Source organism: Aspergillus vadensis (assembly GCF_003184925.1).
Source record: "Aspergillus vadensis CBS 113365 unplaced genomic scaffold BO88scaffold_7, whole genome shotgun sequence".
Taxonomy (NCBI): domain Eukaryota; kingdom Fungi; phylum Ascomycota; class Eurotiomycetes; order Eurotiales; family Aspergillaceae; genus Aspergillus; species Aspergillus vadensis.
In genome coordinates, this window is record NW_020292045.1 from 232612 (window position 1) to 256464 (window position 23853).

The following is a 23853-nucleotide window of genomic DNA, read 5'->3' on the forward strand; positions in this document are numbered from 1 at the left end:
GGCTTTGGACTGCAGCTAGAGGGCGACCGTCAGCACCAGCCTTGTACTATCAAGTAGTTGTTTGGCCTCGAGTCCAATGGCTGTGCAATTTAGCCCGCCTTGGGGCCGCCCGGACCCAATGGCTCACTTTCTTTATTGAATCCCATCTCATCCTGCATTGGACTATCTCTCTCCCCTCTTCCTCTTCCGTTTCTTCCTTCTTTTCTCTCCGTCTTACTTTTTTTTCCCCCTTCCTCTCTCTTCCCCTTCCCTCACTCCCATCAATTCCCTCTCCCTCACCCTTCTCCATGCCCCTCTTTCGCCGTAAGCACAAGCCGTCTGCTGCCGCGTCTGCATTCCGATCTGTCGAGCATCTGCCCGCTGCCCCTGGCGTCTACCCCGACGACGATCTCGACCGTCGTTTCTCCGTCTCCACCTCCCGCGAGCGACTCCCTCCATTGCCTGTCACTGCATCCTCCACCACCAACACCAACACCACCTCCCCGCCTTCTTCCACTGCTGTCAACACCACCAACACCATCGCTTCTACTTCCACCTCCACCACGCCAGGTGCCTCTCCGCAACTCTATCAACACGACAATAATACTCAGGAATTTTCCACCCATCCCCTGCGTCGCTCCAAAAGCCAGCGTCATACCAGCCCGCGAGGCAACAACAGTAACGACAACACTCCGGTACGACCAGCGTCCCCTACACCTATCCTCGATGCTGACCCTCTCCATCAGTCGTGGCCGCTGCCACCCGAGCCACTACAACCTGTCGAGCCAGAACCTCGCAAATCCCGTCGCAGTCTCTTCTCGCTTCACTCGTCTGCAGCCGCGCGCGACCAGTCCGGAATTCTGCAGCGCAGCCGCTCGGTCAAGAAAATCTCCACGGGTCGATCCTCCAAACAACAGCGACCGTTGTCCATAGACACCACGTCCGAACGCCGCCCGGGAACCTCTTGGTCGAGAGAGCATGAATTAGACGCCCCGTGGCCCAAGGTTCCTCAAGCCCGTCGACCCCAACAACCGCCGCAACAACAACAACCGCAGCAGCAGCAACCGCCGGCGTCAATTCAGGGTCAGGCACCTCAGCCTCAGCCCCAATCACAAACTCCGACGCCGTCCCATACTCCTGCAGAATCTCCGGTTCAGCCTCCGCGGAACCACCCTCAAGCACAACAGCAGCCAGCGAGTCGATCACCCATGCCGCAGAACACAGGTCCGACGCCGACGCTCGACACCCGACCTCCTCGTTCACCGCATCCTTCCGTCCAACGCTCCAATACCGACAGCGGCCTGCTGGAACATCTGACTCGCCCGTCACCGGTGGAGCCGTCCCGACAGCCCGCTGACTTGGCCCCAACACCGCCCCAACTGGACCCCACGGTCGGCCCTCGACCTTCTTCCCGCCAATCCCTTGGGCCCCCTTCACCATTACGTCCTCTCCCCGTTCATCCAGACACGGTTGCCAGTGGCATGCCCGACCGTCCATCCGCGCCCCCAGGACAGTCTCCTGTCCCTGGGCATTCCCCTTATCCGGAAGCTGGCTTCCGGAACAATACCGCGTCGACCCCAGAGCAGGGCCGGAACACGCCCAGTTCGCGTGATAGCCGACGTGATCGTGAGGATGCCGAGATAGATGTGCGGGCTCTAGTCCAGAAGCATGATGAGCTTCGTAAGTAGCTGCTGCCGCCGCTGTGGATGAACCATCGCTAATCAAATGCAGAGGCGAAATACTCCAAGGTTAAGCGTTACTATTTCGAAAAGGAAGCGCAGGTACAGCACCTTCAGAATACCGTAGCACACCAACGAATGGCCGTGTCCCGCACCGTACTGGACGACAACGAGTATGCCAATCGGTTCGGTCGACTGGACGGTGCGATCAAAGATCTAGCCTTTTCCATCCGTAAGGACTGGGCGACGCTGCCCTCCTGGCTGAACGGGTTCGTCAATGACGACGCACACACCACAGGCACCAAAGAGATGACCGCGATCGGCCGGGCGGTGGTGAGCCGGTGGTTAGTCGAGGAACTGTTCGAGCGCTACTTCCACCCAGCCTTGGAGCCCACCTTCAGCCGACAGCTGAAAAGCATCGAGATGAACCTGCGACGACAGCAAGCGCAGCCGTCTACAGAGGAAGACAAGGAGAATGCAATCGCGCGCATCTCCAACTGGCGGCGCACCACACTGGACGGGCTCACGAACCTGCAGGGTCCGCAGGCGGACGAGTACCGGGCCCAGCTCATCGACCGACTGATCAACAGCCTGGTAGCGACGCTGGTAGCACACTTGCACGACCCGCCGCCGCCGGGGCTGGACAACGGGGCGCGCATGATCGTGGAGAACGCCGTGGGCATTGCCGAGAAGATCCCGCTGGAGTCGCGCGACATTTGCGTCGAGTACATCCTCCCAGGCACAGTCGTCCAGGAGGGTACCATGAAGGTCGAGACGGGACTGCCACCACTGACCCATGTGCGGACCGAGTCTGGTGGCTCCGCCGAGCAAGAGCGGGCAGAGGGCCCGGACGAGACAGAGGGAGGCGACACGGGACCGCCACAGCGGGAGCAGCGTATGCGGTCGGTGTTCAGCTCGTTGATGGGACGGCGTCCAGGACCGTCCGCTCCAGCCGGGGAGACTCGAGAGGAGCGCGAGCGCGGACCGGGACGTATCCGATTTTCGTCCTTTGTGACGGCGGAAGTGAGAGGAAGAGGACCGATGAATGTATTGGTGAAGGCGCCTGTATATGTAGAGTGATGTCCCTGCTACATACAGAAGTTACGATAGAGAATATCAAAGAATGATATGATATGATATGATATGATGACATGATGCATTATTATTATTAGTAGTACATTACCCAATCCATCCATCCATCCAATCCCATCCAATCCACACCAATATTAATCTATTCTATGCCAGCATATACAGCATACATACCCATAGCGAAAGAACAACAAGTCAATGCACGCAAGCATGCACACACACCACCACCACCACACACCACCATCTGTGTCCAGCACATCCATGATCTCACATAATACACCAGGTACTACAGTAGTAAGTATCTCACTACTCCTCATTAACAACATCCAACCCCCAACCAACAAGGTTATAAACACCCAAACCACCACCTCCTCTTCCTCTGCACCTCCTCATCCCCATCATCCTTAGGACCCCCTTCCAAATAAACAACCACCCCCAACACCTCCAACAGAAACCTCTCCCGATACGCCACAGCCCGGACTACATTCCCATCCAAATACTCGTTCATTTTCCGGAGGAGGATGTCAGTGTCGCTGTGTCGGGCTAGGGTGAGGAAGTCGTCGGCTGTGAGGGAGAGTTCCACTTCTTGTTCTTCTTCATCTTCATCAACATTATTATTTTCCTCGTTGGGTTTCTCGTTATTGATGTTATTGGTGTTGGCGTGGTTGTTATTCTTCCCTCCGGGGGAAGAAGTAGCAGACGTGGATGTTATAGAGTCAAGATCAAGTAAATCCTCCACGCCCCTTTCCAGGGATTTATCATGATCAATCCAGACGCAGAAGCCCTCGAACATGCCATTCCGGGTGAGGAAGGACATGACGGATGAGGGGTCTGTGCGGTTGAGGATGTGGCGGGGGAGTTGGATCCCACTATCTTTGGTGGTTGATGCAAGCATGCGGTGGAGATGTGTTGCGCTGCTGAGGTCGAGGAGGAGGTCGGTTTTTTCAGTGCCATTTCCTCCACTTCCAATCCCATTCGCATTGGTGGTGGTAGGGGTAGCTGTACCACCACCACCACCACCGCGTCCCCCCGTAGTAGATAACAACGAAGCAGACGTAGTACTCGAAGACAACAACGGGCGATCATACCCCACCCTAACCCTCCAAAACCAATTACACGCGATGAGACTCACAATACACGGTATTAACACGACATACCCATACCACATAGTGGCGGTAACCATGCTGGCCGCGCCGGCCACAAGGCCATTAATCCCATTGACGAGGGCATGGAATTGCAGACTGCGGAAGCGGAGTTTCAATGGGTGGTGGTACATTCGAACTTCTTCGATACCGATATCTTCTTCGTCTCCCGGGTTAGGATTATTATTATTATTACCGGTACCTTCCCTTGTTGTCGTTGTGGATGTGGATGTGCTGGTGATGTTCTGGCAACTTCTCCAACACACCTGAAACCTACCCACCAAATACCCCGACCAAATGGCATTAACGAGTCCAAATACCGCGGCTAATCCATTGCCTATGTATCCACTGAGCAGGTTGCTGGCGACGTAGACGCGATGATTCGCGCCGAAGATCGCCATGATGGTGCCTGTGCCGACGAGAAGCGCACCGAATCCCATTAGCGCGTCCATGAGGATCCGGTCGACGATTTCGGTGCCGAGTTCGCGGAAGTTCACGCTGAGTCTGCTTCTTAGTAGTAGCTCCGCTTGTGTGTGAGTGGTTGTGGTTGTGGTTGGGGTTGTATTTTGTGTTGTTGTGTTTGTAGTTGTTGTTGTGGTGGTGGTAATAGAGTCCAGTAACTCGCGCAGATACCGCCTCTCTTTCAGGAGTAGTTGCACGTTCGTGTAACTGAGGTAAAAGTCCCGAGCTGCTACTAGAGTTATGAGGAGGGCGATTGGCCCCCCGATGGCCATAAAGACCATCGCGTATTTCGGAACGGGGATCTGGTTCCACACATTGGCGGCGAAGTCGGCTGCATTGGCGAGTTCGAGGAAGCCGACGCCGGCGAGGAGGGAGTTGCGGAAGAGAGGTTGGTGAGATAATTGGAAGTTGTGGTTGTGTTTTCGTCTTGATTTTTGTTTCTGTCGTGAGGTGCATTTGCGGAATGGATTGAGGATGGTGAGTTTGGTGGATGGTTTTCGGTGGGCGCGGGTGTAGGTTACATTATTAGTCGGAATGATGGTGGTGGTAGACGTGGTTGTGCTGGGGGTTGAGGCGGAGGTGATGGTGAGGTCGCTCGACTCGCGGAGGAGCTTGGGGATGGGAGGAGTTGACATGGTGGTGGTGAGGTGGGAATTGGACCACCATGGGGGAGGGACATGGGGTGAGGAGGGAAGAAGAGAGGAGAAGAGAAGAGGGAAGAGAAGAAGGGGGAAGGGGTTGGGGGGGATGGGAGATGGGCTATTTGGCCGGATTGGGCCTGGGAAATGGGGTGGGGCCCGCCCTGTAGGGCTGAGCCGATCATCCGTGGTTGGCCCTATTTTTGGGGTTACGTGGCCTGCTAGTTAGCAGCTGCAGATTGCGTCCTTGGATGATGGTTCACCGCTAAGATAGTATACGTATATTCAGTGGATCAATTCTATTCTATTATACACAGGTGTTTATACACATCATATTTATAAAAACTTTGCTTCCCGCACCATCGACGCCTGGAAATATCCCGGAATCACTTCGTACTCTCCCACCGCCTCGAACCCATACTTCTCATACAGGGGCCGTCCCGCAGGCGTGGAAGCCAAGAAAGTCGGCACACCTTTCTCATCTGCCCGGTCCAGTCCCCAGCGCAGTAACCTCGATCCGATGCCCCGGCCGTTGAACTGGGGGAGAGTGCCCAGCATGTCGAGGTCTGAGCGATTAGCATGATGCAGGTCATACTACAGTAAGAAATGAACAACTCACAGAAATACCCCTCTTTCCTCCCTCCCATGACCCTCTTCTTCTCACTATTCATCAAACCAAAGAATCGATCACAGAGATCGGCATCCGAGCTTGGGGGCCAAACTGTCTTGGTTTGATTTTTCTCACCATCTGAAGTCATCCCCGCTGGGACAGGATACCACCATTTGGCAAACGCAGCTACCGTCCCCTCTTCACCAGCAGTAACTTTCAAGAACGCAGTGCAGGGAGTAGCAGCAGCCCGCGACTGTTCAATCTCGCGCGCGAACTGGTCTACCCAGAAACTACGCACATCCTCGGTGATGGGAAACATGCGTCGATTGAACGGGTCGGAAAAAGCATGCAGGAAGACATCTGCGATAGCGGGGCTATCACTGGGTGTCGCGGGGAGAATGCGCAAGTCATCATTCTGAGGTTTTTGGTGGGAGCGTGCGGGGGTTGGCTTGGGTTGTGAGGGGGTGCTGATTAGGCGGGTTTGCAGCTGTGGACGGATGCATGTTTTGGGCATGGTGGGGAGACGCAGTCGATGCATGATGAAGATAATGGAATGATTTCGGTTCTGATCGGGTACACTAATGACCGACTAGCTGACTTGCAAAGCTTGAAATAAATAATTGAGAATTGCTTTTTTGACTCATTTGATTCTTGTGAAAAAATTGCCACTTTTCGCTGCTATCACGTGGTTCCGATGGAATGATTCCGAGATCGTTCCGAGATGAGTGTGTGGAGATGCGATTGATCGGGCCATCTTTAGGACATCATGTTGTGGAAAAATGAAACTGGCGAGAAACTGTTGAAGATTGAGAGTGACGAAATATTATGTTAGGTAGCTAAATAGTATTAGCTGTGCTAAGCTGAGCTACTAGGCAATAGTCGTAAGACTAGTAGGATATTGGGATAGGTGTAGGACGAGCTTACTGTGCACAGGCAGTAATTTTTGGCTAATATCTATAGTAATTCACTATATTTTACTCATTATTACGTAGTAATGCCCATTCTTACTCACAATCTGTGACACTCAGCCACCACAACGATTTACAGATGCCTGGCAACCCGCGGATTCCGAGCTGCATATAGGGCTGACCAACAAGCCTCTGGTCCGCAAGGCGAGACCCCTAAGCTTTTGCAACCGCCCGCCAGGCCAATCACGGCTCCCAAATACACCTGTTGCCCCACAATGGCTGTACCCTGGATGGCACAAATAGGGTCCAGACGAAACAAACATGCAGCACACCAGGCAGCCATATTCTAGGGGTCGACAGTTCTTCACGATGTTGTAATTTACAGAGACGGGATATTGAGAGAAGTCAGTGATGGCAGACCGAAGGATGGTACCAACTATTTGAGTTCATTGTCGTCAACGGCGATTCCCACACGATGAAACCAATCTTCTGAAGTAGAGCCATTAGGCTTCCTCATAACGGCGATTCCCGTGTAATTACTGTCCCTGGCCCCCACAGGCAGGGTTCGCGCCGATCAACAGCTTCGGGCAGTTCAGCGTCTCGCTCACACGCTGCGCCCAATGGCTGTGCTGACGGCAGCCTAGAGGGTCTCCTCTTTGTCCGATTTCTCCTATATGTCCTGAGTAAAATTGCACTTCTTCTGCTTGCTCTCTTCTGTTTCTCCTTTTCTATCTGTATATGTATCTGAAAACCTGTACTGCACCATATCAATTATACACACTTCATATGAACACTCCAACATGACCTCTTCTACCACCCGCAAGCAGAAGAAACCCCAGCAGTCCAACCGCAAGGTGCTGCTGGCCGACACCATCGGACAGACGCTGTACGAGCGTCTCCTACAAGCCCGACTCGGCTGTCCCATCGCCCACTGGGCGCCTGTGCAACATCCTCTGGCTCCTCAGCCCTCATCCACCATCAACTGCAACCTCAGCATCAACAGCACCAGCACCAGCACCCTCACCACCTCCCCATCAGCCTCCACCTCCGACATCAAAAGCATCCCCTCCAGCCGCACCAGCCATGACTCACTCCACAAACGCTCATCATCATCCTCATCTCTCCCACCCCTCCCCTCCAACCGCATCATCACCCTCGGCGGACCTTGCACCAACCTCTCCACCCTCACCACCCTCACCCACTTAGCCGCCAAACACAGCCAGGTCTCGCACATGTCTCTGCTCGACCCGAGCTATACCGTCTTCCTCAACACCACACACACCGCCGCGCTCTGCTTCAAAGTCGTACACCAAACAGCCATAGTCGCCGGCGACCCCATCAGCTCGGAAGAGAACATCCCATCTCTCCTCTCCGAATTCAAAACCTATCGCAAATCCCACCTCCTCGGCATGGCCTTCCTCGGCGCCAGCCCACGCCTCACACACTACGCCCAAACCCAAAGCCAAACCCAGACGACTACAAAAAACAATTGGACAATGCTCCACTTCGGAACCTCACGCGTCCTCAATCCCACCACCAACGCCCTCCTCAACGAATCAACCGGAAAGCGTCTCATTTTACAAAACAAACAACTACTGAACCCAAATAAAGGCGGAATAACCCTCGACATATACATTCCCGGCAGCAATACCACATTAGAAAAAGACCTCCAAGATATATACACAACATGGCGCACCACCCGCAACACCTCATCTACTCCCCAAGCCTTCATCACCGAATACACCTCCCCCTTCTCATCGACTCTACTCCCCTCCCTCATGACCTACATCTACGCTAAGGATAAAAACGGCGTGCCGCTCGCCTTCGCAGCCCTGCGCTACTGCGGCGCTAATAACGGATACCATATCGATCCGTGCGTGGCGCTACCGACGGCTCCCAAGGGACTGACAGATCTGTTGATGTTCGCTGCGATGGCGCTGTGTCGGCATGCCGGGGTGGGTTATTTGAGTGTGGGGTTTGAGCCATTAGAGGAGTTGGGTGAGGTCAGGGGGCTGAGGGGCCCGTTGGAGCATTTGGCGAGAGGGGCGTATCGGTTTGCGTTTAAGCGGTTGCCGTCGATTCAGGGAAAGAAAGCGTATTATGATAAGTGGAAGACGGAGGAGGGCTTAGAGGAGAGGTTATTTTTGGTGTTGACGGGGGCGGGGGGTGGGTTGGGGGTTGTGGCGGTGACGCATGTTGCGAATGTGAGGATTAGGAGGGTGGTTTGGGGGTAGGAAGTTTTATAAAAGAGGAGAAGAGGGTGTAAGTAAGTATGTTTTAGGGTTATATTGTCTTTGATGTAAATTTGGATGCGTGTATGATATGTTTTGGTATATGGGGACTTTCATGATAGTATCTAGATGCATATGAGTTTAATTGAGTATATGATATGTCTTCTGGTCACAAGTGTGAAGCATCACTACTAGACGCCCTGATACACACTACTAAATATGGGATATCCTAACCTATATCCGTTCATAAGATATATTAATGGATTGAGTAGTTACTGGGAAAGCAGCATGAAGAATGCTCATGCAAACCAGACGTGGGTGAATAAGGGTGCTAATCATGCGGGATACTGAGGATAGTCCTCGTAAGGGTTAGGATTTACTCGCCACTAGTGAGGCAAAAAGCCCTTCCAAGTCTCATTTATGAATTCTTCTCTATCATGCTCAAGCTTAGCAAGGTGCTCTTCAAGCCAAGGAATAGAAGCCGGTGAGCCCGTCTCTCATCATGAGGCTTACGCCATAGCCAAGTCATCGTCAGTCGTCCAGTTGACAGCTCTATAGGAGCTTCATTTGCTGCCCGTGCTCGACTCGACGGCATGATCTGTATTGTCAAGAATAAGAATCATCGTTCAGCAGAGCAATGCATTGTTTTTGGGCCACAGCCACTGTTCGGGGAAATGTCAACTGGTTCGTCAATATTTTGTACGTGACTTCCCGAGATTTGAATGTTTCTTGCTAGATCTTGATATGAAATAGCATGTTGCGGCAAAATGGGTATGGAAATATTTTCCATGATGCCCAATGACACTCATCCGAGCGCTGTGTCAAACAGTGTCCATACCAGTCCGCTTGACTGTTGGAGAGTCTCTTACTAATCTGTAGGACTGCAAATCTTATTAGTATCGACAGAGAGCGCATTCATGCGTCAACCAGATAAGCAGTGGCTATGTTGTAAACTGCACACTGTTACCTGTCAAGGCCTGGTTTGACCTACCACTGACAGTATTTGTCTAAATATCCAGAAACAGGATCAGATTATAGCTATTCAAATCCTAGGAGAGGTATCAGCCGGAACGACTCTGACCATGTACTCAGGGTCTCATGCAACACGGAGGTAAAGATCAGGTCGTAGGTAACTCCCGTAGGCAGCAAAGGGTTTGGTGAAGTGCCTAGCTATGGTGAATATTTCAACCATTTCCCAGCCCAGTCTCTTTACATGATCAATCAACAACATGAATTTGATTTTTCAACCGACCTACAGATTGATCCCATCATTTTCCTAACTAAACGCTCCTATATCTCTACTCGATAACTCCATCCCCAGCACCATGTCCGCCACCATCCAGACCCGAGTCGTTGATCTCAACCAGCTAATTTCCCGAGTCGTCAGTCAAGACCTTGAAGGTATTTCACTCCCCACCTCTTCTAAACTAGAACAGCATCATCTAATATAAGTTCCCTCCGCAGAAAAAGACATAGAAAACCTCATCCCATGGGTATATCGCCACTCCAATGTAACCGACAGAGATGACCAGTACGACTGGCCATCGGAGGATTCCAAATTCAAAGTAATTTTCGAGGATTTCTGGAATTACCAAGATGCTTTGGCCCCAGAAGCACTGAGCCTCGTTGGCCCTATAACAGCCGAAGTGAAGATTGTATTGCCCCGAAAGAACTGGAAAGTGGCGCGGCCAGATAACTATCACTCACAAAGTTTTATACTACACTTTTTATTGAGTACGGTCCATGCGTACCTTGAGAAAAGCAGGGAACCGAAATTGGAGGTCTGGTGAGTGGTCGCTCGTATTTCTACCTACTATATGGAGATAAAAGACTTATGATGGTAGGACGCCCAATGTGATATCGTCATCGAAGTACGTGATCGGCCGTCAGAAGTACGCCAGCATGCCATTGGCGCACGTGACGGTTGGTCCTTTTAAGGAGGGACGGCCGATAATATCTTGTCCTACGGTGCGTATATACTAGTATATATATCCTGTCATTGCCACATACAATTCTCTTAATTTTATCAAATGTGGACATGAATGTCTCTAATATCTAACAAGCTACAGTGGCGCGAAGGACAACCCTGGGACCAATTCACCGCAGAAGTCCACAGCGTCATGCTCGGCCAGCTAGCCAACAACATCCGCATCCGCGACCAGAAATTACAGGACCAGGAAGTTTTCGTGGTTGGATTCTACGGCCCACACATCTACATCGCCCGTGGATACTTCCCTGTTGAGACAATCAAAAGAGTACACGCAAAGGGATGTTCGGATGATGAATACCTCGAACTGAAGTTTACGCGAGGATATGATCCCTGCCGGAAGGACGACTGGTTGGAGGCTACTCGGGCGCTCTCAAGGCTATTTCGGTACTTAAGGAGTGGGAGTGCTAAGGTTGGCGCTATACAGAAGATTTTTTCTGAATCTGCTACCACGGTGGAGGGTTCATGAGAGGGTTGCAGCTTTCTTTATCACTTTTCAGTGGTGCTTTATTTGGGTTTTGGGATGCGTTGGATTACATGGTGGATAGGACAGTTATTGAGTGGGTTTAATTGGAGCATCATCGGGATAAGAATACTTTCTGTATTACTTGTAAGCTCCGGGTTCTTTGAGAGGCCCAGTTCTATCAAGATACCTCCTAACTAATTGAAGTATCTTACTCCTCTTTTTATGTCATGTAACTTCTCCTTGGCCTCAACCACCCCCCCACGACCAATGAAGTATACACCTAATCGGGCAGACTGTCAACCCATCCATCGCTGCAGCCACAATATTCGATCTTACCTCCCCACTGACAATGTACCCGATCAGTGCCCAAAAACCTCAACGCCTAGAGCCTATTCCGAGCCTATTATCAAAAATAAATGGATCATCATCTACCCCATACAAGATCACGCCAACAGCAATCTCTGCAGGCGGAGCCATCTTTATTGACCCAACATACTCCGGCCAAAGATATGCCGCGCTGATATAGAATAGCGTTCCATGTATACTTCTCACAAAATTCCCCGATCACTAGGTTTGATGACACGTAGGATAGTCTGGATTGCTTGGCAATTGTACTCTCGATTATCTCGTTGACCTCTCAGACCAAGGATTCTGGGAGAATCTCTCGTTTCCCAGAGCTTCGTTCAATCTCTTGAAAAAGATCAAGTGCAGACAGTTCGACTTGGTGGAAGATTGAGCAGCGGGATTGCATGGATGGCGTTGACTTCCTTGATGTCCCAGTCGGAGCTGAACGGGCTATTGGAGCTGAACGGGCTATCGGAGCTGAAGATGGGTAGATATTTGTGTTGTAGATGGGCCCAGAACGAGTGTCTCAGACATTGCAGACTCGGCATAATGGCGTTCCGAGTGAGAAATACTGCCATGTCCCACATAGATAAAGGACAGATAGACATGATCTGTAGTGCTGTGTTTGTGGTTGTTGTTGACATTCTGCATCCATAGGATGGAAGGGAGTAGAGTGTCTTCCTTTTATGTTGGGCGAGTACCAGAACTTAGCGGTAATGCAATGAGGTAGATGAAGTTCAAGAGTGATGAACTAGGATCAAGTATAATTGCTCGAAGATGATGATTGAAATCAAAGGCATCATCGTTGATGGAGCAAGAAGCTGGCTTAAATGCCCGTTGGCCCCAGTCATGGCTTTCACCAAACTGTGGATCTATTCACTTAGAGATCGTTGAGTGCAGGGCTGTTATGTATCAAGGCTGCAAATACTTTTGGAATATATACGAACATGAATGGGCATTCATTGAATGGATGATGCTGCTAAGTGAAATGCAGGAAGATGAGGCTATTTATAGGCAAGGCGCGTACTAGATTAGTAACCCTGATCTTTGGAAAGTTGCGATTCTGCTCTTTAGCAGATCGGAGTTTTTCACATAATGAAACTGGACTTTTTTTTAATCCAATCTATATACTATTATAGTGGTATGGTAGATAAAGGGTATTGTTATTGAATGTGTTAAATGTGAAGAGCATTGTCTTATGGAATTGGACTACTATTCACCTAACTTCATCACAGACCCTCAGCATGAATAAAAACTCTGGCCAAATTTTGTTGATATTGCAGACAAAACAGCATTATTACTCGCTCACTATTAATCAATCTGACCAATTCACCAGATCTAATCATCCGCATCCCTGGGATCATGTGTCTTCCAAAACTCCTCATACTCATCCTGTGTCTGCCCCGGCACGGGCTGATAAAACGTCAACGGGGCAAGAGGAATGCCCAAATGCTCCATCTTCTCGATCTTCTTCCTCGTGGTCTCATGCCTCTTGTTGACACTATACACACTAATGCGATGCGCCGAGGACGTCACATGCAGACCCCAATTCCACGCGGCCCGCACATTCAACGGCTGGGTATTCAACGAATTATCCCAACACCGACAGACAATCTCAATCCAACCCTCAACATCACACGGCAACTCCATCTCCCATGTCCGCCACGTCCACCTCCCCTTCTTCGACAACTTCTCCTGCGGCACCGCATACCAACTGAACCCTCCATCCGCTGACAACTCCACCCGCTCCGGCCACCGTCCACCCCCGGAATACGCCCATCCCTTGCACCGGATCTTCCCTTCATGAATAATCACCTGCTTCGTCCAGGGTGACATGATCGCCGAACTGACCGGCATTTCCTGGATCTGGATCCCATCCGTGGGAAGCTGGTTATATTTCCCAACCTGCTGGTTGAAGTAGAGATATTCCCTGCTCTGCACAGGAGCTCGGGATGGGTTCTCAATCGCCTTGATCCGGTACAGCCACTTGACGCTGCGCGCTCCGATATACCCCAACACCACGACCCGTAACGGATAACCATGGATCTTGGGCAATGGCTCCCCATTCATCTCCCACGCAAGAATCACCTCGTTCGCCTTGACCTTCGACCACGGCACACTCACCACGTAATTCATCGCCTCCAGATCCTTGATATACGTCTCCGCACCATACAACTCCAGATGCTTCGCGGGCGCAATCAACCCCCCACAATCCTTAATCACCTTCTTCAAACTGATTCCCACGTACCGCGCCGTTCCAATCGCCCCTTCCGCCCACGGCGCCTGCGGCACTTCATCGCCCTGGCCCCCATACAACGCGATCTGCTCGATCCGCCGCGTCCCCGAACACTGCATCGTCACGAGTTTCTCCATCCGCGGGAACCGCGTCTCATCCTGCAGATCCTCCAACGTATAGTTCTTCGGATGCTTGACCAGTCCATCCAGCTGGAGACTCCACTTATCCTTCTCAATCAGGGGAATGCCTCCGTGATTGCGCACAAAGTGCAGCGGATTCGGCGTGACCACTTTAGACGTCACCAGCCGCTTCGGCGGCTCCCCGTTATACGGGAACTGGAGCAGATGCAACATATCCGGATGTTTCTCCCGGAGCACAGTGCGCCAGCTATCATCCGCCACGGAGGCAAGTTCCCCGCCTAGCGCGGCGTGCCATTGCTTGAAGTCCTCGCCGGTCAGGACGGGGTTGGTGTCGGGGATAGGACCGAACATGTAATCCGGACAGGGGTCGAAGGTCTGGGAGGTGAGGATGCGGTGCGCTTTGGCTTTTTTGTCGGGGTAGTTTTCCCATTCCACGTATCTATACCAACCATATATTATTAGCATTCATCCCATCATGCATAACAAAAAGTAAAATATAGAAGGGAAATAATTACCCCTTCCACCCCTCCTTCTCCCTCTTAAACAACTCATTCCGATCCCCGACTGCCTCCACCGCCTCCTCATCTTTATACCGCTGCGTCGGCTTCGGCGGGTAGATGTGCACGGTGTCCAGGCCGGATTGATCGAGAATAGGCAGTTTGTGACCTGCCATGCCTTGCTCGATCTTCCATTCGTCGGGTCGGTTGGTCGTGTCCATTTGGGCGGTTAGGGTCGTCATGGTGCTGGTTTGGGTGGACATATCTCTTTTCCCCGTATTAGCAGCCCTTTATTGTTATATTAATGTAGGGTTTTTATGATGTGTGAGGAGGTTGATGTGGATGGATAGTGGGTAGATGGTGGATGTTATATATGCTTGATGAGATATAACAAGAACAGAAAGTACTAGTTGCAGTGGTAGTGTATGGGAGGAACACGCCGGAAGCAGCAGATTCGAAAAAGAGGGGAAGGAGGGGGGAATGCATGTAGATTAGTTACATGGTTGGTTTAGTGAGTGGTGGAATGCTGGAACGGGTGACTTCATGACTATCACTACCACTACCACTACCACAGACCACACTAACTAACTATAGCATACTAGTATATCCCTGTTGTGTGTTTACGTCCGAGGAATCGCCGGACCTGTCGGGTTGAGCGGGGAGGGGGGATAAGATGTGATTTCTGACTGGGTTGAGTCAGATTGAGATATTTCTTGTTTTGGGGGTGGTGGTGGTGTAGGTACTTGTGGTATACTTGTTTCATAGTACATGGATGTAGGGAGGAAGGTTGTAGGGCTGGGGTAGCTAGCTGGTGTGGACTGTGGAGTGGGTGCGTTATCATTAGGGTGGATCTTGGACTTAGCGATCCGCACTTAGTATGGTAGACTGTTCAAATGAGGTTGGTAAGTTGCTTTGGAATGGACGTGATTGGTGAATGTGCGGTCTAGATCCGGAATTGGGTTTGGGGGGAGGGGTTATTGTTCCGATGCATCCGGATGTTTTGTTGATCAGAGCAGTGTGGATGTTATGAAGGGGGTGGGCAGATAAGAGTTGCTTTTCTGTGTATATTTGTTTTACTGTAATATAACGTATGCCGTGATGTCATTATAGGTTTGATTGGTATACTGCTCGAGTATGAACGTGTTTCCAAATCAGAATAAAAGATAAATGAAGACGAAAGAGACGTGTACAGCATGTGAAAACCTTACAACCCGAGGAAGCGGTATTGAAACTGCCCCGTCACAGTCCATATGCAGCAGATTCCTCCCGAAGGTTGGATTGGCCACTGCCATGCACAAGAATGCTCCTTGACATTTTTTCTCCGAAAGTACGAAGCAATGACAGCTGGCATGCATTCTTGACCATCCTAAAACAACAAACACTATAATCAACACTTTTATCCCCCTAGCTACAAAGTACAGCACATCTACGTATCTATTTTCTACTTCTTACTCTCCCGCTTCCTCACCACCTCCTCCGTAGCCTTTTTCACTCCCTCCCCTAACCCCGGATCCACCATCGAAAACAGCTCTACATTCATCAGCACCATCACCTAAAACAAACCAAAGGAATCAAGGGATAACTCACCGTAAACCCTCCCCCTCAACTTATCACTCCAAACCTGCCCCAAATGCACCGCCACATTCCCAAAGAACCGTTCCTGATGGCCCTCCTCCTTCCCAATCACCTTCCACAGCCCCCTCGCTTGCACGAAATCATCTTCATAGAGCCCATACTGAAAGTTGCTCACCTGGCCTACCCACTTCTCATGCTCCGTGAGGGTGCTGACAGCCTGCGGTGCTTGTCCTTTCACGTCTTGGTAGAATTTAATGGGCTTCAGAGATGACCCGACGTAGTTGGGATCAGCGCCGTAGTTATCAGAGAAATTCATTTGTCCGTCGCGCTGGTAGGGACAGTACACTTGGGTTTTGGCCGCGTTGGTTGGGAGTTGTTGGTAGTTGGTGCCGACGCGGTAGCGTGCTGCGTCGGGGTAAGAGAACATACGCGCTTGGAGCACTATACCATATATATTAGTCTTGGATTGGACTGAGGAACAGATAGTGGGGATGTACTTGGGTCTGCGGATGGAGCAACACCAGGAACCAAATTTGATGGGGAGAAAGCGGCTTGTTCGATGTCGGTGAAGTAGTTATGAGGCTTGTATCGATTAGCACAATGTTGTCATCACGTCGGGATAAAAGTAGGGAGCATACATTCCGGTTCAACTTCATAGTCCCAATCTGCCGCAGCGGAAAGTCACTATGCGGCCACACCTTGGTCATATCGAAGATATTCCACCGATAGTTTTCAGCCTGCTCGGGAGACATAACCTGCACGTAAACATTCCAGGTCGGATAGTCTTTCCGCTCAATGGCTTCGAAGAGATCCTGGATGAGAAAGTCGGGATTTTCTCCGGCCATGCGGACGGATTCTTCCTTGGTAAGGTTTTTGACGCCCTGGGTGGTTTTGATGTGGAATTTGACGTATTTGAAGGAGCCATCCTGATGCAGAGTTATTGGGTAACCATATATCCGTGAAACAGGGGTAATACCTTGAGGGTGAATTTGTAGGTATGTCCACTGTAGGCATTGATGTGTCTCAGGCTCGCAGGGGTGCCTCGATCACTGAAGAGATGGAGGAGCTGATGGAAGCCTTCTGGGTTTCCAGCGTGGAAGCTAACTAGTTAGATACCTACTTGATAGTATGGCTATGTGTACGTACTCCCAAAACTATCAATGACAAGTTAGCACCCATCTCAACACCTAAAGTCTTAGAAGGAAGAAATACCATGTTCGGATCCGGCAAATGAGACTGCGGATTGCGCTTATGAGACCGATTCAGCGACGGGAACTTGAGCGGATCGCGAATGAAAAAGACGGGCTATCACCAACACATTAGCTTATTATACCCTCACATTACATCTCATCAATGAGAGGTATTACCGTATTATTAAACACCCAATCCAAATTCCCCTCATCCGTGTAAAGCTTCATCGCCCAGCCATGCACATCACGCAGGGTATCGGCTGATCCAGCCTCCGGACCAACGGTCGAGACGCGCAGAAGTAGCTGTGTGGTTTTGCCGACTTCGCTGAGGAAGCTGGCGGAGGTGATGTCGGAGCAGTCGTGGGTGCAGGTGAATTCGCCGTATGCGCTGTGCTGTTAGTAGGGTTGTTGCTGGGGAGGGGGAAGGGGGAGGAAATGTACCCGGCTGCTTTGGCGTGGACTACGCTGTTGAACAATACTATTAATACTTGTAATGATGGTGATGGAGGTAGTGAAATTACCGCTCTGGAATCCGCTCACGAGCAAAGTGAGAGAGAGTCTCAATGAGCTGGGTATCCTGCATTAGAAGCAGGCCGCCATTGCCGCTGCGCAACTGCACCGAACTGGCGTTGCTGGCGTAGGGGCAGCCTGGACCATTAGTATAATTTACAATATGTACACTTATAAGGACATACCTTCCGCAAGGGTATAGTAGCGTTGATCCATTATTCCTAGTGAAGCAATTGACAAAATCGACAAGTTGCAATTATCCACTACAAAACACTCAATTCCCTCCAAAGAATCATGTTTATTCTTATACCCTGGCCTCCCCTAAGTCAATTACATCACAACATACTACCCAATGCTTATCAAACTTTACCACCACCACCACCATCGAATAAGACACACTCTTTACTCATCCAGAATGGCTCGTAAAATCGTAGCCAAGGTAGGCAGCCTACTTCACCACAACCCTAACCCCCATCCCCCCCTTAACCTCCCCACCTTTCACCACCACCCCCAAAACCCCCCAATAGCCCTTCCTCACCCCCCGAAATGCCTCCCTCAATCCAGGCCTCACTCGATCCAATCCCGGTCCGGGCTCTCTCACACTCGTAATTACCACCACTGCCCCATCATCCTGATTCCCAAAATGTATCTCCGTACCCGGAGGTAGATTTCCCAACTCGATGCCCTCCGTCGTCACGTTTTCGCCGATTTCACCCGGAGTGAAGGGCTTGGTTCCCTTGAAGGAGGAGGTGGAGGAGATGTGACGGAGGGATTCGATGGGGAGGAGGTGAATTTGCCGGAGGTTATTTCCTTGCGCTGTTGTTGGAGAAGTGGTGGTGTGCTGGGTCGTTTTGCCCGCGTGGCAGTCGCCGCTGACGCCGTGGTTGGGGAGGAGGGTTATGGAGGGTACTGGGGTTTTGGAGATGGTGTGGGTAGGGGATTTGGAGACGGAGAGGACGCGGGGGAGGCTGGTTGTTCCTGTTAGGGTTGTTGTTGTTGTTGTGGATGTAGTGGTGGTGGTTGTGGACATTGTGGTGTGGATGTGATGGTTTGTATGCAGGGTGATTGTTTGTTAGTATGATTAGTATAGAGTGGATGGTTAGGAGTAGATGAAGTGGGATATAGTCTGGGGTGATACTAATAGAATGATGGCGGGGTTACCCCTCCTGCCAGCTCAGCGACAGGGATCATCATCATCATCAGATGATTAGTCTCTGCTTGACGGAAGCTTAAATGGTTAGTACTGTGTAGATATGGTTGATTTCTTATTGGGGCGGTAGATCTCCATACTTAGAATATAGTCTTCAACTTGACAGATATTCACAATATTCACAATGTCACAATATTCCATATAGAACGGCAGCTCACTAGGTTAACCCGCCAAATCCCGATCCCATCTCCCTCGAATACAATCCTCCAAATCCACTTCCCTCACCAACAAGCCATCATCATCCAACGATACTCCTCCCCTCGATCCCGCCAGAATCTCCCCAAACGGACCCACTATCCACGCTGCCCCTCCACACCCATTCTCTCCCGACGGCCCTTCCCTTCCACTGCCACTACCACCACCAACATGAACATGTCTCTGCTCCACTCTCCCCGGACTCATCTCCCCATCCACATTCGCACTCACATCGGCATTCGACTGTCCTGGCCACACAATCTCATGCGGTCCCTCGGCCGTCACAGACCTCCGTGGTCCCATAGCAGCAGCTGCAGCTGCACCACCACCACCATCATCCGCATGCCGAACCTCCGGCCAGACAATCTCATGTGGTCCTTCAGCTGTAACAGAAAGGGACCGTTTCTTCGTGCTCGGGGAAGACTGCCAACTGGGGATACGGGTAGGAGAGCCAAATTGGTGTTGATGCGCAGGTTGAGAAGTAGTGTAACTTCCCAGAACGAATACCCTTCCTTCTACAGCTACGGTGCGCAGTAAACTCTCCCAAAGGCCGGTTTCATCCCCACCATCGCTGTCACTACCATCGAGATAGGAGACACCTCCGAGGGAAATGTAGACATGAATACCAGCTGTGTATAGTTCCTGCCGAACAAGCGGATGGTAATTCTCCTCGCATAAGCCGACCCCTATCTTCACCTCGAGCCCACTTTTGCAATTGATAGTAATTGGAGATGTATGCGACTGACCGAGAGAGAGATATGTCTTTGCTGCGCCGGTCTATACGCTCACCACCAAGCATTAGCAAGCCCGTTTATCCTCATACAGAAAGATAAGAGGTACAAACCAACGCAAAACACCTCCTCTTCTCCACCAACCCATCCGCAGGATGGATATACACCACCGTATGATACAAATTCCCACACGCGCGCTCCAACAACCCCACAATTAAGAAAAGTTTCGTTTCTTGAGCGAGATGCTCCAGTATCTCTCTAGCTTTGGATTTCTTCTCGCCGTGGCATTGGGGATTACTTCCCGGGTCGGAGAGATCGTGAGCGCAATTGAATAACTTCAAATATTGGTCTCTCGGGCTTTTATTCCTTGCTGTTGCTGCAGCTGGTGTCGCGTAAGACGGAATGACGAGGAGGTGAGCGCCCTTGGACGCTGCGGAGTGCGCGAGCTGGGTGATTTGGGATGGAGAAGTGGATGTTATGGTTGGATGGGCGATGGCGAGGGTGAAATTTTTGGGGGACATAATAACTAAATTGTATTATACTAGATTATGATTATGACTATTATGAGAAGGATCAGGATGATCATGGTGATGCTGTTTGCGATGCTGTTTGAGTGGTGGTGGTGAGATGACGAGGTTGGAGTGCGGAGAGTTACAAAGTTAGATCCATGGTTACATGTGACGTAGTGCACTCTTTGTTTTGGCCTCACGGTTCCTGACAACACGTCATTTGGATATATAGCTTCCTCAGTGACTGCTGGATTGATACTATCTACTAACTATTCGGCCGCTACGGTTGACAAGATGTAGGAATAAATCAATCTTCCGGTATTGCATACATACATTGATTCAATGTCTTATAATACATAAGCTCAACGCTAGACGCAAGAAATAGCTGCAATGCAAGCCCATGCGCCTCGCTATGACTCCAATTTTAATACCCAAACAACCCGTTCATCACAACTTAAGCAGAATGTATAAACAGGAAAGATCAGTTAAACGTTCATTCAATTAAACGTTCATCCCCTTTGCGGTCGCAGCCTGCTGCAACACCCGCGGCCACCGAGAGATCAATTCCACATCGTCCAGCGCGCCCTTGCCCTGGTTGCGCACGTATTGCGCACTTGGGTCCACTCGCGGCTCGTAGTCCCAGATCGATGGAGTGCCCTGGATCAGGGCAGAGTACACGAGGCGTCGGCGGCGCTGCGACCGCAGCACGTCCTCGCGGATCTTCTCCAGATCCCACCGCGCGTGCACCTCCTCGGTAAAGTACGCCAGCAGCTGGGCCGGCTCACGGCTGTCTGGGAGAGCATACGCCGACTTGCCCGGGCTAGGGGTGCGCGGGGGCGTGGGGAATGGGAACGACGCACGCTGCATCGGTGACCCCCGAGGCGAATCGCCTGGCGTGGGCAGCGGCGCAGGGTTCAGCTGTGTGACAGGCACGGGCTTGGGTGCCTCAAACGACGGCTTCTCCGCCAGCCCCGCCACCAGGTTGACCCGCTCTTGTGGGTCGGCCTCCAAGTCGAACAACATGGGTGGGTCAATCAACGAGTACACGAACTTGTAGCGGCCGCGCCGGATCATGACCGTTGGCGACTGCGTACCTTCTGCCATGTACTCACCCAGCACCGTGTTGGTCTTGACGCCGTCCTCGCCGGTCAGGTAGGGCATAAGCGACACTCCGTCCAGCGGCAGCTCGCGCACCAGCGGTGCCCCCACCATCTCTGCGAATGTCGGCAGCAGGTCCATGGTCGACACATTCTCCTTCACCCGCTTGGGTGCGAATCGCTTGGGCGCGTTCACAATGAACGGCACACGCGACGAGTTCTCGTACCAGACCATCTTGTACCAGAGACCGCGCTCACCCAGCATGTCGCCGTGGTCGCCAGTGAAGACGATGATGGTGTCGTCGCGGACTCCGCAGTCATCAAGCACCTTAAGCAGCTTGCCCACGTTGGTGTCGACGTACGTGCAGGCAGCATAGTAAGCGCGGCGGGCCGCCTTGATACGCTCCTCGGGCATCTCCTTGCCCCAGAGGTCAATGCACTTGAGCACACGCTGCGAGTGCGGATCCTGCTGGTCCTGCGGGATAGCCGCCTGCTTAGGCAGCGGGATCTCGACGTCCTCGTACAGATCCCAGAACTCCTTAGTCATGGCGTAAGGGTCGTGGGGATGAGTCATGGACACGGTCAGACAGAACGGCTGGTCGTTGCGCTGACGCACATGATCATAAAGGTACTGGGTGGACTTGTAGATGACCTCCTCATCAAAGTCCAGCTGGTTAGTGCGCACCACGGGACCCGCCTCCATGACGGAAGACATGTTGTGGTACCAGTCGGGACGGATTTCCTATTTCGGTCAGCATTTCGCCATTCCCCAAGCCGGATGGCGGGGTGAATAAACTTACCGGCTCATCCCAATTCACTGACCAGCCGTAATCGCCAGGGTAGATGTCGCTGGTCAGGCGCTGCTCGTATCCGTGCAGCTGATCCGGACCGCAAAAGTGCATTTTACCGGCCAAAGCGGTATGATAGCCTTCCCGGCGCAGATAGTGAGCGTAGGTGGGGGTATCTGCAGGCAGATCGGAAGCGTTGTCGTAGGCGCCGATCTTGGAGGGCAATTGACCGGTCACCATAACGAAGCGCGAGGGCGCGCAGAGCGGCGAGTTGCAGTAGGCGGAGTCAAAAACGACACCTTCCTGAGCCAACTTGTTCAAGTTGGGAGTTTTGATGGGGGAATCCTTGTCGTGGAAGGCCAACAAGGGGGCCGCCATCTGGTCGGCCATGATGTAGAGGATGTTAGGCTTCTTCTCAGCCATGATGATGATGGGGGACACTCTCTGTCCGGGGAGGGATGGACTGGATCAGGGTAGAAGTGAAGTCAAAAGGGGAGACGCGTGACGTCGACACCAGGGAAGGCAATGATGTCGGAAAGTGTGACGAGAAGGTTAAAAGGGGAGGAGATGACGGAGGAGTATGTGAGAGAGAGAGTGTGTTGTGTCAATAGGGAAAGGGAGCGGACGACAAAGAAGAGAGACAGCCGGGCCAGAGAAGGATATAAGTAAGTCAGGCGGAGCGAAGGAGTGGTGGAGACGGAAGACAGTAGACGAGCAAAAAATTGACCAACCAACCAAAGCATCCATGGGTGGGCAATGAAAACCGGGAGGGAAAAGGGCGACAGCCGCGCTACCGGGGCGTGTCGCACCAGATCTCCATGTCACCGCAACAATGGAACCATCAGCGGGGACGATGGTGTGATTGCGGAAGGTTCCATGGTTGGTGACGCAGGGAGGGTGACCTCACAGCCACTGGAGGAGGATCTTCAGGAGAGCCGAATAGAAGAATACTAGTATGGGGTGTTGGTTGTTGTGTATGTATCTATCTATCTCCTGAACAGATACATAACAAAGTCCCGAAAAATGTGACTTTCTTATTTTGAAAGTCTTGGCTAAGTTTGCTGCATGGTATCTTTTTTTCTGCGACTAGACTAGTCTACTATCGTAGTTCCGTTAGCATTATCTTTCTGCTGCTTTCTGCTGCTGTCCCCGGCATATTTCAAAGAGCCAGAGTGGAGATCGGCAGAACCGCCTGATAACCGCCCGGGGCTCACGAATCACAGACTAGAAAAGGGCCACCGCCAATCCCTCTGATAGGCAACGGATTCCTCGAGGCGTTGCCACGCGAGCCAATCGCGGTGGCGCGGTTCTCCGATGGCGACACTAGTAAAACTGGTACTTTAGTCTAATCAATGGTCTTTTATCTTAGCCGAGTTTCTACCTGTTACCTGCTATTCATCTACACTCCACATTCCTTGAATGTTCCTCCTGCCCGTTTTGTCTGAGATAGACATCGGCTGACACCGCTGCTTCGCTTCATTTTTCGAAATGAACTATCTTCCCCGGTCTGCTAGCCGAGCATCCCGCTGCACACTAGTCCCCTTTCAATCACCCACTCTTGGCCCCTTGGCAATAGGTTTATTGGTGATTGGTCACGCTGTTTCCACCCCCGGCCGGATCCGACAGGGGTCTGAGGCGG

General features: G+C 51.6%; 10 protein-coding genes across 10 annotated transcripts; 3 read left to right on the forward strand and 7 right to left on the reverse strand.

The window, feature by feature from the left end:
* The first annotated feature begins 172 nt into the window (after positions 1-172).
* Positions 173-2843, forward strand: BO88DRAFT_403554 (uncharacterized protein). The gene is made up of 2 exons (XM_025706392.1): positions 173-1659; positions 1711-2843. Exons 1-2 carry the CDS (start codon positions 288-290, stop codon positions 2736-2738), a joined length of 2400 nt encoding a protein of 799 aa, XP_025564377.1. The 5' UTR covers positions 173-287; the 3' UTR covers positions 2739-2843.
* On the reverse strand, positions 2844-5011 carry BO88DRAFT_403555 (uncharacterized protein). Its single transcript, XM_025706393.1, has one exon. The coding sequence runs from the start codon at positions 4984-4986 to the stop codon at positions 3094-3096; it is 1893 nt and encodes a 630-aa protein (XP_025564378.1). The 5' UTR covers positions 4987-5011; the 3' UTR covers positions 2844-3093.
* A 272-nt stretch (positions 5012-5283) lies between these two features.
* BO88DRAFT_403558 (GNAT family N-acetyltransferase) lies at positions 5284-6214 on the reverse strand. Its single transcript, XM_025706394.1, has 2 exons — positions 5609-6214; positions 5284-5555 (listed from the first exon to the last, which is right to left on the reverse strand). The coding sequence occupies exons 1-2, from the start codon at positions 6135-6137 to the stop codon at positions 5326-5328; spliced, it is 759 nt and encodes a 252-aa protein (XP_025564379.1). The 5' UTR covers positions 6138-6214; the 3' UTR covers positions 5284-5325.
* Positions 6215-7252: 1038 nt separating this feature from the next.
* Positions 7253-8741, forward strand: ergS (the record flags this gene model as incomplete). Its single annotated transcript, XM_025704734.1, has 1 exon — positions 7253-8741. Exon 1 carries the CDS (start codon positions 7308-7310, stop codon positions 8739-8741), a length of 1434 nt encoding a protein of 477 aa, XP_025564380.1. The 5' UTR covers positions 7253-7307.
* A 1322-nt stretch (positions 8742-10063) lies between these two features.
* Positions 10064-11342, forward strand: BO88DRAFT_385304 (uncharacterized protein; the record flags this gene model as incomplete). The annotated part of the gene is made up of 4 exons (XM_025704735.1): positions 10064-10124; positions 10203-10524; positions 10583-10706; positions 10808-11342. The coding sequence occupies 4 exons, from the start codon at positions 10064-10066 to the stop codon at positions 11192-11194; spliced, it is 894 nt and encodes a 297-aa protein (XP_025564381.1). The 3' UTR covers positions 11195-11342.
* Positions 11343-12714: 1372 nt separating this feature from the next.
* BO88DRAFT_403561 (sulfite oxidase) lies at positions 12715-14974 on the reverse strand (the record flags this gene model as incomplete). Its single annotated transcript, XM_025706395.1, has 2 exons — positions 14428-14974; positions 12715-14351 (listed from the first exon to the last, which is right to left on the reverse strand). Coding segments are annotated over exons 1-2 (1697 nt in total), but the record flags the coding sequence as incomplete, so codon positions are not given.
* A 549-nt stretch (positions 14975-15523) lies between these two features.
* Positions 15524-18152, reverse strand: BO88DRAFT_362394 (catalase). Its single transcript, XM_025703915.1, has 11 exons — positions 17870-18152; positions 17696-17822; positions 17616-17639; positions 17352-17562; positions 17197-17289; positions 17131-17138; positions 16961-17084; positions 16623-16910; positions 16482-16566; positions 15997-16425; positions 15524-15939 (listed from the first exon to the last, which is right to left on the reverse strand). The coding sequence occupies exons 1-11, from the start codon at positions 17898-17900 to the stop codon at positions 15851-15853; spliced, it is 1509 nt and encodes a 502-aa protein (XP_025564383.1). The 5' UTR covers positions 17901-18152; the 3' UTR covers positions 15524-15850.
* BO88DRAFT_434160 (MOSC domain-containing protein) lies at positions 18133-18812 on the reverse strand (the record flags this gene model as incomplete). Its single annotated transcript, XM_025709467.1, has 1 exon — positions 18133-18812. Exon 1 carries the CDS (start codon positions 18712-18714, stop codon positions 18133-18135), a length of 582 nt encoding a protein of 193 aa, XP_025564384.1. The 5' UTR covers positions 18715-18812.
* Positions 18813-18970: 158 nt separating this feature from the next.
* On the reverse strand, positions 18971-20439 carry BO88DRAFT_403562 (nitrilase). The gene is made up of 2 exons (XM_025706396.1): positions 19934-20439; positions 18971-19866 (listed from the first exon to the last, which is right to left on the reverse strand). The coding sequence occupies exons 1-2, from the start codon at positions 20339-20341 to the stop codon at positions 19057-19059; spliced, it is 1218 nt and encodes a 405-aa protein (XP_025564385.1). The 5' UTR covers positions 20342-20439; the 3' UTR covers positions 18971-19056.
* A 391-nt stretch (positions 20440-20830) lies between these two features.
* Positions 20831-22637, reverse strand: BO88DRAFT_337236 (putative choline sulfatase; the record flags this gene model as incomplete). Its single annotated transcript, XM_025702935.1, has 2 exons — positions 20831-22168; positions 22227-22637. The coding sequence occupies 2 exons, from the start codon at positions 22635-22637 to the stop codon at positions 20831-20833; spliced, it is 1749 nt and encodes a 582-aa protein (XP_025564386.1).
* Between the last annotated feature and the right edge of the window lie 1216 nt (positions 22638-23853).

Coding starts and splice junctions, on each gene's coding strand:
- BO88DRAFT_362394 (XM_025703915.1), bottom strand. CDS start 17,900: ATGGATCAACGCTACTATACCCTTGCGGAAG. Junction 17,640..17,695: donor CGTGAGCGGATTCCAGAGCG/GTAATTTCACTA, acceptor ATTGTTCAACAG/CGTAGTCCACGCCAAAGCAG. Junction 16,426..16,481: donor TGCTCCATCCGCAGACCCAA/GTACATCCCCAC, acceptor TATATGGTATAG/TGCTCCAAGCGCGTATGTTC.
- BO88DRAFT_403555 (XM_025706393.1), bottom strand. CDS start 4,986: ATGTCAACTCCTCCCATCCCCAAGCTCCTCCGCGAGTCGAGCGACCTC.
- BO88DRAFT_403562 (XM_025706396.1), bottom strand. CDS start 20,341: ATGTCCCCCAAAAATTTCACCCTCGCCATCGCCCATCCAACCATAACA. Junction 19,867..19,933: donor AGAGGAGGTGTTTTGCGTTG/GTTTGTACCTCT, acceptor GTGAGCGTATAG/ACCGGCGCAGCAAAGACATA.
- BO88DRAFT_403554 (XM_025706392.1), top strand. CDS start 288: ATGCCCCTCTTTCGCCGTAAGCACAAGCCGTCTGCTGCCGCGTCTGCA. Junction 1,660..1,710: donor CCAGAAGCATGATGAGCTTC/GTAAGTAGCTGC, acceptor AATCAAATGCAG/AGGCGAAATACTCCAAGGTT.
- BO88DRAFT_403558 (XM_025706394.1), bottom strand. CDS start 6,137: ATGCATCGACTGCGTCTCCCCACCATGCCCAAAACATGCATCCGTCCA. Junction 5,556..5,608: donor GAGGAAAGAGGGGTATTTCT/GTGAGTTGTTCA, acceptor CTAATCGCTCAG/ACCTCGACATGCTGGGCACT.